Genomic DNA, 15,767 nt, shown 5'->3' on the forward strand with positions numbered 1-15,767 from the left:
TTAATTTTTTAAAAAATATTTTATTTCTGTAGTTATTCATTTGGTATGGGCTCTCGCTATGCAGCGCAGCGCAGCGGTCCTCCCGTCCCAGCCTCCCCAGCGCTGGGATCACAGGCGTGCGCCACCAGTTCCGGTTCCAGTGGGCAGCTCACCACACCTGAGGTTCCACAGCCCACACGCCATACAGTACCGGGGATCGAACCCGGATCCTTGCACTTGGCAGGCAGGTGCTTCAACCGCTGAGCTATCTCCCCAGCCTGTTTTTCATTTTTCTAAAGTGAATAAAAAATAATTTTAAAAAACATTAGAAATGATACAGAATTTCACTAGACAAGATAATAGGAATTCATCAATGATTGCTATATTGCATATTGTTGTCTTAAAATTAGTTGGTCAGATTACCAGGAATAAGTATGCAAAATTGGTTCTAAAAAATTAAAAAGAGGACCAGCCAAATAGCTCAGCAGATAAAGCACCTGCACATAGGCGCAGAGGCCAGCGTTCAATCCCTGGCATCACAGGCCCTGCAGCCCACGGCCCGGTGCAAGCTGAGACAGTGACTGAGACTGGGCGTGGTGGTGCGCACCGGGACTCCCAGCGCTTGGGAGGCTGAAAGCAGGAGGATCACTACGAGTCTGATCTGTGTAGTGAGACCTTCTAGACCCTACATTCAAAAATTAAATTAAAAAATGGAAACATTAACTGTTCCTTTCTATTGACCAGCAGAAATCAGCAGGATAATTATCCCAGCTATCCTGTACATAAATATATATATATATTTTCCCCCCTTGCTTCTTTCTTTCTCTTCAGGGAATTTATCCTAAGGAAACAAGGTATAATATCCATGATATTGCTGCTTATAGTAATGAACAGAAAGGGCCGGGTGATGGCTCAGTGGAATAAGCACATCCCTGGCAAGCACAAGGGCTTGAGTTCAATTCCCGGTTCTGCCAAAAATAAATAAATAAATAAATAAATGTAATAAACAGAAAAAAAGAACCTACATGTAAAATAATAGATGGAGAATATAAATAATAGCATATCTGCAATAAATATACATGAATAATCATCATCATCATCATCTATTACTTACTTAAGTGAACCAATAAATGTTCACAGAAGTGCGCATTCATGTTCACAGACCCAACAATACTACAGTTCACTGCTAGTCAGGAATAAATTCAACCTCAATTTAAAACAAAGGCTCCTTAGAGCCCATTTTATTAGTGTATAAATGTTCAAATAAGAAATAAAATAAAATGCTGATCGTGATTCCCAATACAATTTAATTATTAATTATTCACAGCACTCAGCTATACACATAATAAAAGTTATACCAGTGGACCTGAAAATAAACCTATTGGAATTCACATGCCCTTTAGGTAAGACAGATAATATCAAGCTACCTACCTTCTTTATCCTGCTCGTACCTTTATGGAGAACAAGAAGCCCCACAAAATCGAATAGCGTATATTAGAAATATGGGTAAATGAATTTGAATTTTTTGGTACTAGGAATTAAAAAAATATAGTTCCATCACTGTTAGTATTAATACTGCAAATATATAAGATTTTTTTTTTTAGAAATACAGGTAAAAGAAAGACATGTTGTAAAGCAAAAATCTTAGTATCTCCGAACAATGAGGAAGGTTGCCACCAGATTTATATACAATTCAAGCAGTTTTCAACATATAAAAATAGAACTAGCATCAAAATAACTCCAAATATTAAAAACGTAAAAACTCATGACCATTTTAAGTTTCTTTGAAACTTAAAACAATATTCTCCTTATATTCATTGTTGATGGTTTGCTTTTGCTTTGAAGATAGGCCCTAAGTTTCCCAAGCTAGCCTCAAGCTGGTGGACTACTCAAGCAATCTTCCTCCCTCGTAATATATGCTTATTTTTCAAACTTCCCTGAAAGATCACTTTTTACCAGGCTATTATAATATATACTGTGTGAAACGAATTAGTACTTACGTTATATTTTGTTTGGTTTCTATTGAAGGACCTAGAGAACACTTTTGGTATAAACATCCGCAGATGGCACAGGGCAGAGGGGTACAGGGACACTTCGGGGAACCGTGACAATCCCAGTTACTATTCCCAAACAATAGAATCGGAAGAAGGCAATTCATTACCTGCTGAGCTGCAGCATCCTGTTGGACATAAGTGACCTGGCCTGGGTCTGTAAACAGAGTCTAGAGGGAAAAACAATTATGAACAGAGCTTTAGACAGCTTGCCTACATAGGAAAAATCATTCCACTGCTAAGCACCAACTCCCACCTCTTGGGAGAGTTATCTCCCCTGACGGTTAGTAATCCTTCATTAATAAAGAAGATAAAGATTATAATCTTTGTCGAAAGCCTTTCATGCAGATGGCTGCAGTGAGACAGCATAAGTAAACCATCCCAAACAGCTAACATCATTTCACTTTTACCCTTAAGCAAGGTTTTTCTTGAGGTTAAATGTCACAGCTAACCAAAAGGCATGTCATGAAAACATAAACGACATGAACAAGGGTATGCACTTGTGAAGCCACTAACAGGAACAGACCTGCGATTTAATGAAAACAAATGGAGACAAACAGACGTATAGAAAAGTACTATAAACATAAAGTTTACAGCTCTTTCAAATATATACGCACATTTATTATCAGAGAGAGAAGAAACATATATTGGGTTTAATAGCCCATGGGTTCTTCTTTGACTAATTCAGTAAAGTTATCATTATTATCATCATCAATTAATTGCGACAAATACATAAGTGGGATCATAAGGAGGCAAAGCTAGCTACGGAAAATTTTCTAAACCACAACAGGGCTGGCCAAATAGCTCAGCAGATTAAAGCACCTGCAGGCAGGCGCAGGGGGCTGGGGGTTCGAGCCCCGGGCCTGCTATGCTGGCCCCGCCCCTGGGGCACGCTGAGATGGCGATTGAGACTGGGAGTGGTGGCGCGTTCCTGTAATCCCAGCTCTTGGGAGGCTCTAAATAGGAGGATCACTATGAGTCCGATCTAGTAGTGAGACGTTGAACACCCTGTAGACCCTTCCCTAAACGCTTCCTTGGCAAGCACAAGGGCCTGAGTTCAATCCCCAGTTCTGAAAAAAAAAAAAAAAAAAAATCCACATATCCTACCCAGAAAATATTCTTTAAAATATTATCAAAATTCAAACAGCAACATCATAACTAACTAAAGTTGGGCATAAAAGACTTTTTGCATACAGAAAACTAAAACTAAGCAGAGGCACTCCCAAAAATATATTTGTCAATTTCATCTTTACATTTATTAGAAATATATTGATTAGGTGAACCACATTTCTTCTTAGAAATGATCTGAGCCTCTTGATTAAATATTGTAAATATTTAAATATTGTATCAAGGCAAATTTTATTACCAGGATCTTACTATAAAGTAGGGAATACAATTTTTAAAGACACATATTTTGGGGCTGGAGGTATGGCTCAGTGTTTAACATGCATGAGGCCCTGGGTTCAACCTCTGGCACCCAAAAATAAATAAATTTAAAATATATGACTTAAGCAAGAACATAAAAGCATATTTGCATATCGGAAAACATTTGCATTGCACATTTGGAAAATCCAAGTCACTGACAATAAAAATAAAATTTATATAGAATATTATATTAATATTATATTAAAAAGCTAGCATTATATAGAGTAAATACCTTGTCTTCCTTTACAGTCATACAAATCAGCGGTCAGTAAGCTGGTAGGACCCTTTACTTACATATTAACTAAAATAATCTGAATATTTTCTTTTGCTGAGCCCCATGTGCTTCAGCTGCACGGAATGAAACGCACAGTTCCCGATACTCAGTCACACCAACCCACCGACAACTGGCAGCGGCCACTGCAGAGAGAGCTGATGCAAAGCTTGTGCTCTTAACTCGTACTGCACTGAAGTTAAATGAGCCGTCTTGTGCCAGGCCCGAGCTCCGTGAGGGAGAAGTCTTATCTGAATGACTTCTGCACCACAAGCATCTTCCATGGTGACGGACAAGCACTTGGTGAATTACTTAATTATCAAATTTAAAACAACCCTTTACGTGCCTGTGCGGCTTCCACGGGGTGGATGTACACCAGTGTATGCTCTGGACCGTCCACTGATGTGTAGGAGGCCCCATCTGCCGTGTACACCACCTGCTGGGGTGGGCGGACCTGGTCATCAGTGTAGACAATCTGAGCCACAGTTCCAGCATCCGGAACAAAGTGTACCTGGGGGTGAAAAGCAGACAAGTATGCAGTATGAACAAGCTCAGTCTCACAAAGCACGTGGCTCCCTCCCAGCTGAGCACCCTTGTACTGCTAAAACATCCCCATGAAAGAAGCATGGCGCTTGACACACTTTCATGTGCACTGAGTTAGAGACTAGGAGACAGAGGCAAGGCCCTTGTCACTGCTTTACTGCCTTATGTCAGGCAACTGACTTCAATTCTTCCGCCCCAACTGTTAAGGTAGGTAACTCTTTTGGGGAGTTGTAAGGGGCAGCTTATCATGAAAAAGAGCTTACAAATTCCTACTTGACAATGTCGCCAAAATAAAAATTATTCTGCAATGTGAATAAAAGATCAAGACTCAAAAACCAACTGCTCAAAGGGTATTCAGATGAATGTCCATTTTGTATCTGTGTATTCAAAGTGGATGGGATAGATATATAGTTACGTTCTCTTAATGAATAGAATGATTTGTTCTAATGGTGTTTGTAACTAGGATCACAAGTCTGCATCTTGTACAGCACTTAACCACTAAGAAGAATATATGCAGTGTGTTAATTATTGAAACTGTCCTACCGATTTGATTTGAAACTGTCTCATTGCTATTTGTTTATCAATAAAATTATGGGGAAAAAAAAAACCAACTGCTCTCAGCACATTATAAAAATCCTATTTCATAACTGCTTTTCAGCAGACATTCACAGAAGGTCACTTTCCTTCCTATCAGTCCTTTCTTGCTCTAAGGACATAGCAGAAGCACAGCAGAAACATCTGCTGGGTCAACGACGGTGACACAAGTCTTCTGCACAGGGGAGGCAGAGACAGAAAATCCCAATAAAGTCACTCATTACGAAGTCCTCATCTTCCCCCCAAAATGCTGAAAGAAAGCAAAATCTACACAACTGTTCTGAAAGTGATTGAAAAGGCAGAGATCAATGACAGTAACATGAGAATAAGTGACTCAGAATGAACAACTTGCACTTGGAGGTTCACATTCTAAACTGAAAAGGCCACTATACCTTACCCTTCATTATAAAGAATCAAAGCCCTGTCTGTACTAGATAACAAAAGAAACACACAACAGCTTGAGCGTTGTGACACCAAGAAGTAAAAGTAAAGTAGTATCAGAAGGTAAATCGGGGAAGCAAAGAACTCTTGACAGTGAGCTACGGGGGGGCAACCAAGCCTACAGGCGGTGGATGAGCTCTTCGAACTCAGTGCCCTGTCTCAACGGAAGGAGTATGGGGCCAGAACACTCCCCACTGCTTACCTATGGGTCCCTCGCTGTGGCTCCCTCCCAACAACTCACTACCATAGCTGCTGTATCTTTAGTTAGCAAACTACCCAACTTAACACCCAGCCAGCAACAGTGAGCTGGGCAAGGGGGCCCTTCACCTGGGTGGTGTTCTGTTCGTGCTCTGCAGACGGCGGCCAGACGTGTGAGCTCTCGTCTTTCGGGTCCATCTTCTCCTGTGGGACAGCTCCACGTCTGGGCCCCTCACAGCAGCACAGGGCGGAGGATGGTCATCTGTCCAGCACGCGAGCGCTCATGAAGGACAGAAGGGTCTGTCTGCAATGTGCCTGAGGAGAGAGAAGAGGATCCAAGGTCATGAGTACATTTCAGTAAATTACTGTTTCAACAACAACAACAAAAAAAAAAAAATGGGGAAAGGCTTTGTTTAAAAGCAACATATCTGGGCAGAAAGGTAAAAAAATGCAGAAATCACTTGTTCCAAGCATTCCGTGTGGGTGTGTAAGGATGAATACACTACACACACACACACACACACACACACACACACACGACGTAAAGGTAATGTTAGGCGCCCCAAGCGGAACCAGTTCCTCCAGATGCTCACTGGAGGCAAGTGGTGGGGTCACACCCAACTCTGACTGCTGTGTAGCCCAAGCTCTTTCTTGGTAGATGCTGACAACCTACACCACTGCCACTCCAAATAATGAAAATCACAAAATAAGGGGGAAAATGGAAGGTAGAGGAAGAGACAGCGCGTGGACCACAATTTGGTGAATACAAGCATAAGCTGCTCTCTGTTTGGTTAATACAGGGCTGATGTACAAATCAAAAGCTTTACTGACCAACATGTAGAAAACCTCTCTCTCAAAAACCTTTTCTGTTTCTTCTTTTTCTTTTAATTGTTCATTTCTTTTCAAAACAGACTTCTTCAGGTAAACTCTTCCCGTCCGAGGATGATGATACTACGCTGACATTTTATTTTTATAGTTTATTTTTATTTATTTATTTATTTATTTGTGGAACCGGGGATTGAACTCAGGCCCTTGCGCTTGCCAGGGAAGCACTTATTCCACTGAGCCATCTCCCCGGCCCTACGCTGACATTTTTTTTTTTAATTCATCTTTGCTTTATTTTATTTATTTTTTTTATTTTATTTATTTATTTATTTGTGTGTGTGTGTGTGTGTGTGTGTGTGGCCAGCTCAGCCCACCAGGGGGCGGGGCTGGCTGGCATGTGGGGCTGGGGGACTGAACCGCAGTCCTTGTGCTTTGCTTAGCTTAGCTTGTTCTAAGTAGGAGCTTTAGACCACTGAGCCATCTCACCAGCCCTACGCTGACATTTTAAACAGCATGGGAGATGTGCTACATTAAAAGGGCAGCAGCCTGCCGGGTGTACTTCCTCCTAACCTCTCGTCAGCATAGCACACGAACAGGAAAAGGTGAGGTAGTCGGGACACCTGTCAAGTCAGAGAGGAAAACGGCAGCCAGCACCTGGGCAGAGCATCCTCCATTACTCACGGAGGTGCGCTCACAAGCACACGCGGAGACCACACACACTCTGGCCTCTGAGCCAGAATAAAGCCTGACGAGGAGGGACAGGCCCGGAACAGCCTCTGCCTTCGCCCTCAGGCACCGTGAGCTGGTACCCGGGGCCCCTCGGACCCACAGCCGGGCAGGCCTGCTGCAGGACCCCAGTCCACCCACTCGCCGGGCATCCACCCACTCTCCCTGCCCTCCCTCTAGAGCCCTTGCCATGCCGCCGCCGTGCTCACCAGCAGCTAAACGTCCTCACAAAGGGGCATGAAGAAATACTCTGGACAAAAGAAAATATTCTGTCTTGTATCTATCTGGCTTGAAATGGTGGTTACAGGCAGAATGTTTGTGTCCAAAGTCATCAACGTCAAAATGTGTGAATATCAGTCATCAAACAAAATATGTGAATTTTATCATGTGTAAATTATAACTTAATGTGCCAGCCCCACCCCTGGGGCGTGCTGAGACTGACTGAGACTGGGCATGGGGACATGTGCCTGTAATCCCAGCACCTGGGAGGCTGAAAACAGGAGGATCACTAATAAGAGTTTATTTTTTAAAAAAATTCCTCCGTTGGAGGCCGGGGATATAGTTCAGTGGCATAAGCACCTGCCTGGCAAGCGCAAGGTCCCAAGATCGATCCCTGGTACAAAAAAAGAAAAATTTCTCCCTTAGTATTTTAAAAACGTATACAACACATTCAGGGTGAACTGCATAAGGTATACAGATTATACCACAATGAACTTATTCAGAAAAACAAAAAGTATTTTAAAACCTACGAATAGCCAGACATGGTGGCACATACCTGTAATCCCAGAACTCAGAGGCTGAAGCAGGAGACGTGCTGAGGTGGAACCCAGCCTGGGCTACACAGTGAGTTCAAGGCCGCCTGAACTACATAGCAAGATGCAATGCCAAAAAACACAAACCTAGGAACAAATGTCAATAATATGAAGATGTATATGAAGAAAATTTAACAATTACACAAAAGGATCACTTGTTACAAAATCAGAACATGTTCCATGTAGGAAACTTTTCTTTAAAACTCTCTTTGTAATTCTGAAATAATTTCAGACCAAAAAAGTTGCAAAAATAGTATAAGGAACTCCTGTATTTACTCACTCAGATTCTTCAAATGTCCACCCACCCCTGCCCTGGGCCTTGCAACTAGCCCAGGCTGGACTTGAACTCAGCCTCCTCAGTGTTGGGACTACAGCGGTACGCAACCAGGCACAGTTATTTTTCCACATTGAAATATTTAAGTGTAAAGTACAGACATAATGCCACTTACCCACAAAATTTTAAGTGCCTAATTCCTAAAAACAAGACCATTTCATAGAGCCACAGTAATGGTACCGAAGTCAGAAAGACCAAGCACTATCTCCTAATCTGCAGATTTTATGGAAACTGTCTAGGAAAAGTGCTTTAGAACCAAAGGAACGTTTTCTCCTTCCAGGCCCAGATCCGTCAGGGCTGCCTGCAGCATGTTCAAGCGCCCTGTGCCGCCAGTCCCTGCAATGCAACAGTCTCCTGCGCTCTTTCAGTGTCTGTGTCACTGGCATTTTTTAAATACATTTTTAAATACACATTTATTCCAGAATGTCCCTTGTTGGTGTGATGTCTCTTCATAGTTAGATTCAGGATATATGTATATTTAGCAGGAAGGCCGCAAAAGAGATACAGTGTCCTTTCGACAAAGGAATTTGGGGTTGCTTTTCCTCCAGTTGCTTGTCTTATTGCCTGATTCTTGAACGCGCACGGGCCGCTACGGAGGCCCTCAGGGGCAGCCCAGCCGCTGGCTCCCAGAACCCGCATGGCCCACAGAGCCCGGCTATGTCTGTTTGCATTCTACAGTGGGAATCTGGCTTGGGAACTGAGATTAAACCCGGGGATCTGAGCTAGCTCCGGGCTTGCGAGTCAGAACCAAAGGGGTCAGAGGCTGCTCGGCTGCTGCCAAGTGTGCAGAACTGGGGTGAGGGGCGACTCCCACACCTTGAGCACGTTCTCTGTGTTGATGACTGAGCCAGAGTACAGGGATACAGTGGGGTTTTCTTCCTCTTACTCACCCAAGGTGATGAAACCACACAACGGTAATTCAAAAGGTGTCAGCACCGGCTGTAGCTCAACAGTAGAACACTAACCTCGGCATGGCCGAGGCCCCGCGTTTCACACTCGGCACCACCAAAGAAGGGAGTCTGGAAGCCAAAACTGTGATACCGGAGCCTGTGTGAAAACTAAAAAGTGTTTCGGGTGTATGTGGTCCTGGGGATTGAACCGGCGCCTTCTCACTGAGCTGCACAGCCCCAGCCCGTTTGGTTTGGTTTGTTTTTTATTTTGAGACAGGGTCTCACTAAGTGGCTGAGCTGTGCAGGCTGAGCTTGAACGCATGCTATTTCTGCCTCAGCCTCCCCAGCTGCTGGGATTACAGGTGTGCGCTACCACACACACCTATTGTTCACACACCTACATGATTTTAAGGTGTGGCCTATATGGACTAAATTATTGAAAACACTAGTATAACATAATGTAAGAATTTGTTGCTAAACAACTTTTTCAGGAAAACTGAATTCTACGTATGACCCCACTACTAACCAAGCAAGTCTCCTTCAATCCTTTGGGTACCAGGATCTTCTGCGAAATATGCGTATTAAATGGTTTCTAAAGTCTCTTTCATGTAGGGACCGGGAGTTCGATTCCTGGGCCTGCTGTGGCAGCTCCGCCCCCAGGCCACACTGAGATGGTGATTGAGACAGGCGTGGTGGCGCAGGCCTGTAATCCCAGCTCTTGGGAGGCTGTAAACAGGCAGATCATTATGATTCCAATCTAGTAGTGAGACCCTGAACACCCTGTAGACTCTTCCGTAAAATACAAAAAATAATAATAATAAAGTCTATTTCAAGGACTAGGGATGTCGCTCACAGTACAGTACTAGCGAGCACACACACAGCCCTGGGTTAGATCCCCAGCACTGCAGGCAGAAAGAAAGGTAGCAGCGGTAGAAATGAAGCACCTTCCAGCCTTCGGCTAAGACCGGAAGCGGCAGAGTGCAGAAGAAAAAAGTGCAAGGTCTGAACAGAACACTCTGGCTCCCAGGCGGGCTCAGCCACTTACTCATTCACCATGGTGGCCAAATCACTTTCATTCTCTGAAATGGGTCATCATGGGGCCAAGGAGATAGCTCAGTAGAACAAGCGCTTGCCTGGCAAGTGCAAGGCCCTGAGTTCAATACCTGGAACCACTAAAAAATAAAAAATAAAAATAAAGGAACTGCAAAGCAAACCTGAAATGGGTCATCATCATATGCAAAATGGGAGGTAAGAACAACCCCCCAGAGTTACTGTGAGAACCAAATGGCACAGCTGACAATTCCAGGCACGGCCTAGCACATAGCTAGCGCTCAAATGCAACAACTTTCAAACTTCATACATGAGCTATATATTTTTAAAATATCTTAGAGTATTTACTAACATAACAATTTATTAGTACATCTCCCTACCTGGACCTCCTTTACAGTAAGACTTGTCATGTTTATTTCCCGTTTACAGGCATAATTTTTTATTATGCTCAGGGGAGAAATGCAGATGCCTGGACGTTAGACAAACATTCTACCACTAGGCAATCCCATATTTATTTTCTTTTTAACTGTATAATTTGTAGAGCTCTATTAATCTAGATTAATAGGAGAAATAACCCCAAGAGCCCCTGTGATGCAGGCTGCCAGGCAGGAGCTGATGGCCCCTGCTCTCTGGGAACGGACACCCTGCTCCGCAGTGGCAGTCCTCTTGCACCAGCCACTGGAGTGCGTCCCCCACAGACCTGAGAGAACAGGAGAATCACACGTATGTCTTGTCCAGAAAGTGGTAACCACGACTTCCCTGTCCCACTGTCCAAAAGAGTTAGAGACCTCATGCCCTGGAAAAGAAGGACGAGCTTGAGTCTCCGTCTCCTCTCTCGTGGGTGACTTTCCTTGTTATAAATAGTATGTGCCAGGTAGGGTCCTTGGTCCACAAGAAACGGCATGTAAAGGCTGGGGGCGGAGCTCAGTGGCAGAGCACTTGTCTGTCATACTGAGACTCTGGCTCCAATTCTCTGCACTAAAAGAATGAAAATACAACAGTGTACAAAAAAACAGAAAGAGGGGGCCAGAGAGATGGCTCAGTGGAATAAGCGCTTCCTGGGCAAGCGCAAGGGCCTGAGTTCAATCCCCGGTTCAAGCTGGGAATGGTGGCACTCACAGGGAGTCTCAGGTACTCTGGAGGCTGAAACAAAAAGATCACTTAAGCCCAGAAGTTTGAAACCAGTCTAAACAAAATAGCAAGACTATCTCAAAAAACAAGTAAGAGGGCCCAGGAGATAGCTCAGTGGTCTAAGCACCTGACTGGCAAGCGCAAGGCCCCGGGTTCAGTCCTCAGTACCGCATGCTGGTCATGGCAGGACCCTCCGCTGGCCACTGTGGCATAAGTCCCTGCCTGGCAAGCGCAAGGTCCTGAGTTTCATCCCTAGTACCAAAAAAAAAAAAAAAAAAAAAAAAAAGAAAGAAAAAGAAAAAGAAAAATGAATGCCATTCTGGGACTGGGGGATAGCTTGGGATCAGGGATCTTCCTAGCTCAGGTAAGGCCCTGGGCTCAATCCCACAACACAACCAACCACACCACTCCTGACAACACAGAGAATGATGCCATCAATATCCCCAACTGTAGATCAGAAGAGATTCTAAAGAAATCAGACTCTTAGAGTGACATTTCTCAATTTATTTAGCTTACATTTCTCCTTTGATACATACATAAAAATAATAAAATAAGCCAGGTGTGGTGGCACATGTCTATAATCCCTGTACTCCAGAGCCCAGGCAAGAGGATTATCAGAAGAAAAAAATAGGAATAAATTTTTAAAGTATATAATAAAAATTCTAAGGGATAAAAAGCACTGGTGCCTGAGTTTAACTGGGTAGGACTTTTTTTGGGGGGGAGGGGGGTTGTTTGTTTGTATTTTTAAAATTTATTTGGGGTTGTTTTTGTTTGTTTGTTTGTTTGTTTTGTTTTTTGTGGTACCAGATATTGAACTCCGGGCTTTGCGCTTGCCAGGCAAGCACTTATTCTACTGAGCCATCTCCCCGGCCCACTAGAGATTTTGTCTTTTTTTTTTTTTTTTTTTTTTTTGCGGAACTGGGGATTGAACTCAGGCCCTTGTGCTTGTCAGGGAAGCACTTATCCACTGAGTCATCTCCCCAGCCCTGTATTTTTTTAATTAAAAAAAAATTTATCTTTCATCATTTTGAGACAGAGTCTTGCTATGCAGTTCAGGCTGCCCTCAAACTCAGAGCAGTTCTCCTGCCTCAGCCTCCCAAGTACTGGGACTACAGGTGTATACCACCATGCCTGGCTTTTTTTTTAAACTTATACATAAAATAATTGTATTATTTTGCCATGAGCATCTTAAGGGTCAATAAAGCATAGCAACAATTGTGATCCCACAACATAATGATAACTACGGAAGGAGAGCCAGCAAGCTTTCTCATGCCTGGCGCACAAACACACTTCTTTGTCTCCAGACAGCCCTGGAGATAAAACAGCAAGATGAGCGGAGCTTGTTCCTGGGAAGCTCCCCGGCCCAGTGAGGCGATGGCTTCCCAGTTCACCCCGGATGACATCCTGAGGACAACTGGAGTAGACAAGAGAAAAAGAAAATCACCCCCTCCTTCACCAGGCACAAGGGCAAAGCCAGGTGCCCAGACAGCGGCTCATCCCATGTGCCCGACCTGTACAATCACCCCTCCCAGGCGGCCGAGTTCCTACCACCTCACCCCACCATCCTTGGCCCTTCCTGGCCACAGCCACGACCACCAAAACACCAGGACTTGGAGTCCCAAAGTTCCCTGTCTTCACTGCTCACATGCAGAGAAGGAAAAACAGGCCCAACGGGGGCCTCTGGTCTTCAAGAGGAATAAGCCAGGCATGATGGCACCGGCATGGAATCCCAGAACCCTGCAGGACTGAGGCAGGAAATTCACAAATTCAAGTCCCAGCTGGGAAAATAAGCAATTTAATAAGACCTCCATCTCAAAACACAAAATTGTTTAAAAGAGCAGAGATGTAATCCCAGCACTGGGAAGCTGAGGCAGGAGGATCGTGCAAGTTTGAGATCAGCCTGGGCCACAAAGTGAGCTCAAAGCCAGCCTGAACTGCATAGCGAGACCCTGTCTCAAAAAGAGAGAGAGAAAGAGAGAGAGAGAGAGAGAGAGAGAGAGAGAGAGAGAGAGAGAGAGAGAGACCACTCAGGGGTGTAGTTAAGTGTGAAGGCCTGCCCTCCCATCACCATAAGATAAACATAACAAAAATGAATCAGCAGGTTCTACCCTGGGGCTGGTACCTTATATGCTAGTGCATCATCAGTGCTAAGGAAAGAGGCCACCTCCCAGAAAAGGTGCTTACATATTATAAACCAACGAGGAAAACTCTGGGCTCCTTTCTTGTCAGGCAACACTGGACAGGACATGCCAAAAAGAGAAGTTAGTGAGACCCAGGGGTCTGCAAATTGATCATAAAAATATGAGAAAGGCTGGGCAGGATGGCACGTACCTACAATCCCAGCTCTCGGGAGTCTGAGGCAGGAGGTCGGCTGTGAGTACAAGGCCAGGCTGAACTGCACAGTAAGACCCTATCGCAAAAAGACAAAACACAAACAAACCAGGAAGACGCTGAGTCCTGATCTGGAGAGGGAGCTGCGGGTGAAGCAAGGGGCAGCCCAGGCTGGATGCAGCCGGGCACCATGTCCAGCGCATGAGGGGCTAAGGGCTCCTGCTCTCTCCCTGATGTTCCTGAGCGCCACCTCTCACCCTGCACCCACGCACAGCTTGGGGTGTACAGAAGCACAGCCTGCTGAGCTACAGGACAGCAACCAGCGACAGGAGAGGGAAGACCACACAGAGGCGGGCGGGGAGCAGATCCCGGCCACACCCTCTGGGCAGGGGCACAACCTCTGCCAGGGCCTGACATGCCAGCAACTGTTTACTCTGTTCGCCTTTCACCCTTCTCTTAAATATGCATCAGCTCCACAGTGACTCTCACTGACCCATGCACAAAAAGATATTCTTCTGGAATACTTTATAGAAATTAGTCTCCATTAAGAGGGATGATGCTTGAGCTTGTTTTAAATGAATTAGCATAAATATGAATAAATATGAATTAGCCACTGTTGTACAACTTTGGTTTCACACAGACTGATATTAGACCATGGCTTACAGTCAGAGAGCCTGGCTTAAAACCCTGTATCTGTCACTGGCAGCTTTTAGCAATTCACTTAATAGCTCTGCGCTCCAGTTTCTTCATCCATAAGGATAAAGAACCCAGGAATACAGATGCACAACCATTGTGCCTCATGCACCTAACACAAGAGACCTTCATGCCAAGAAGCACAAAGGAAGCCCTTTTGAGCTCATATTTGATTAGATTCTACCTCGTAACTGGAAAAAGTAATTTTTCTTCTATACAAAGAAAACACAGTTTTATCAAGGCATTTGGTGGTGAAAAGGAAAAAGGAGAATTATGGGCAATCCTATGCTAGGACACTGGATAACAAAACTGGTGCTAGCACTAGAAGAGATACTCCAGGCCCAGGGTCCTCAGGCCTAGTCAGATGACAGTGCCCCTGAAGTAACAGCACCATGACATATTACTATATTTTCTCACCTCACAATCTAAGAGCTCACCTTTTTCTAGCACCCACCATGCACCAAGCATGTTCTAAGAACTTCACGGGCATCGATTCATCTCATCCTCACAATAATCTATCAAGTAGTCTCTTAGGTCCATGTATCTCACCAGGATGCCCAACTCAGGTCTTTGCTTGACTGTGATTTTCTCCAACACTCTACATCAACTTTGTCTTGGGTGTAAGATGAGGGACTGAGAAAAAGGTAAGTGACTTGTTGAGGGTCACCGGGATGGTAGGGGAGGCAACGCCTGCCTGCGCTTGTACCGCAGCCCACACTATAAACCAGAGTTTGTACCACGTGTCATCCCACAGCCAAGAGCCCTTGGCCCTCTCTTATACAGATGACTTGATGAATGGGCTCTATAAAAACCACAGCCAACCTCACTTTACTTTTTTTTTTTCATTTGTGTATTTGGTACAGGATCTCACTATGCAGCTCAGACTCATAGTGATCCTCCTGTTCTCAGCCTCCCCAGTGCTGGGATTATAGGCCTGTGCCACCACACCCAGACTCTGGCTCTGACTCAGCACACCCTGGGGTTGGGGCTGCTGCAGCATGCAGAACCAGGGATCGAACCCTGGTCCCTGTGCTTGCCAAAGCAGGTGCTTAGTCCGCTGAGCTATCTTGCCAGCCTTTCACTTTACTATTTTTAAAAAATGTGAAATTAAACAACATAAAAATATTCCTGTTTCCCACCAACTATTTTGCTACTTTTCATTTATCACATCTTAGAGCCAGCTCTGATGATCAACAATAGCAACAAAAATTAAGGAAGTTTTGTGGGATTAAAAGCCCCAAATTAAACCAACTCTTTTATTTTTCTTTAAATGAAAGGATTAAGGATGTAGCTAACTGCCACAGTACTTGCCTAGCATGCATGAGTTCCTGGGTTTGATCCCTGGCACTACCAGAAAAAGGAAAAAAGGTAGGAAGGAAAGAAAGAGGGAGGGCCAGGGAGATGGCTCAGTAGAATAAGCGCTTCCCTGGCAATCGCAAAGGTCTGAGTTCAATTCCTGGTTCCACAAAAAAA

General features: G+C 44.4%; 1 protein-coding gene across 1 annotated transcript in view; it reads right to left on the reverse strand.

Annotated features, from left to right (window-relative positions):
* Nucleotides 1-15,767, reverse strand: part of Prdm10 (PR/SET domain 10) — a 110,506-nt gene that overhangs the window by 57,872 nt on the left and 36,867 nt on the right. Inside the window, exons 2-4 of the mRNA XM_023701517.1 lie at nucleotides 5,632-5,817; nucleotides 4,073-4,237; nucleotides 2,141-2,200 (exon numbers count right to left, since the gene is read on the reverse strand). Coding sequence (XP_023557285.1) covers nucleotides 2,141-2,200; nucleotides 4,073-4,237; nucleotides 5,632-5,700 — 294 coding nt within the window. The 5' untranslated portion in view covers nucleotides 5,701-5,817. The remainder of the gene's footprint in view (nucleotides 1-2,140; nucleotides 2,201-4,072; nucleotides 4,238-5,631; nucleotides 5,818-15,767) is intronic.

The sequence above is a fragment of the Octodon degus genome, unplaced genomic scaffold, assembly GCF_000260255.1.
Source record: "Octodon degus isolate 3935 unplaced genomic scaffold, OctDeg1.0 scaffold00136, whole genome shotgun sequence".
NCBI lineage: Eukaryota > Metazoa > Chordata > Mammalia > Rodentia > Octodontidae > Octodon > Octodon degus.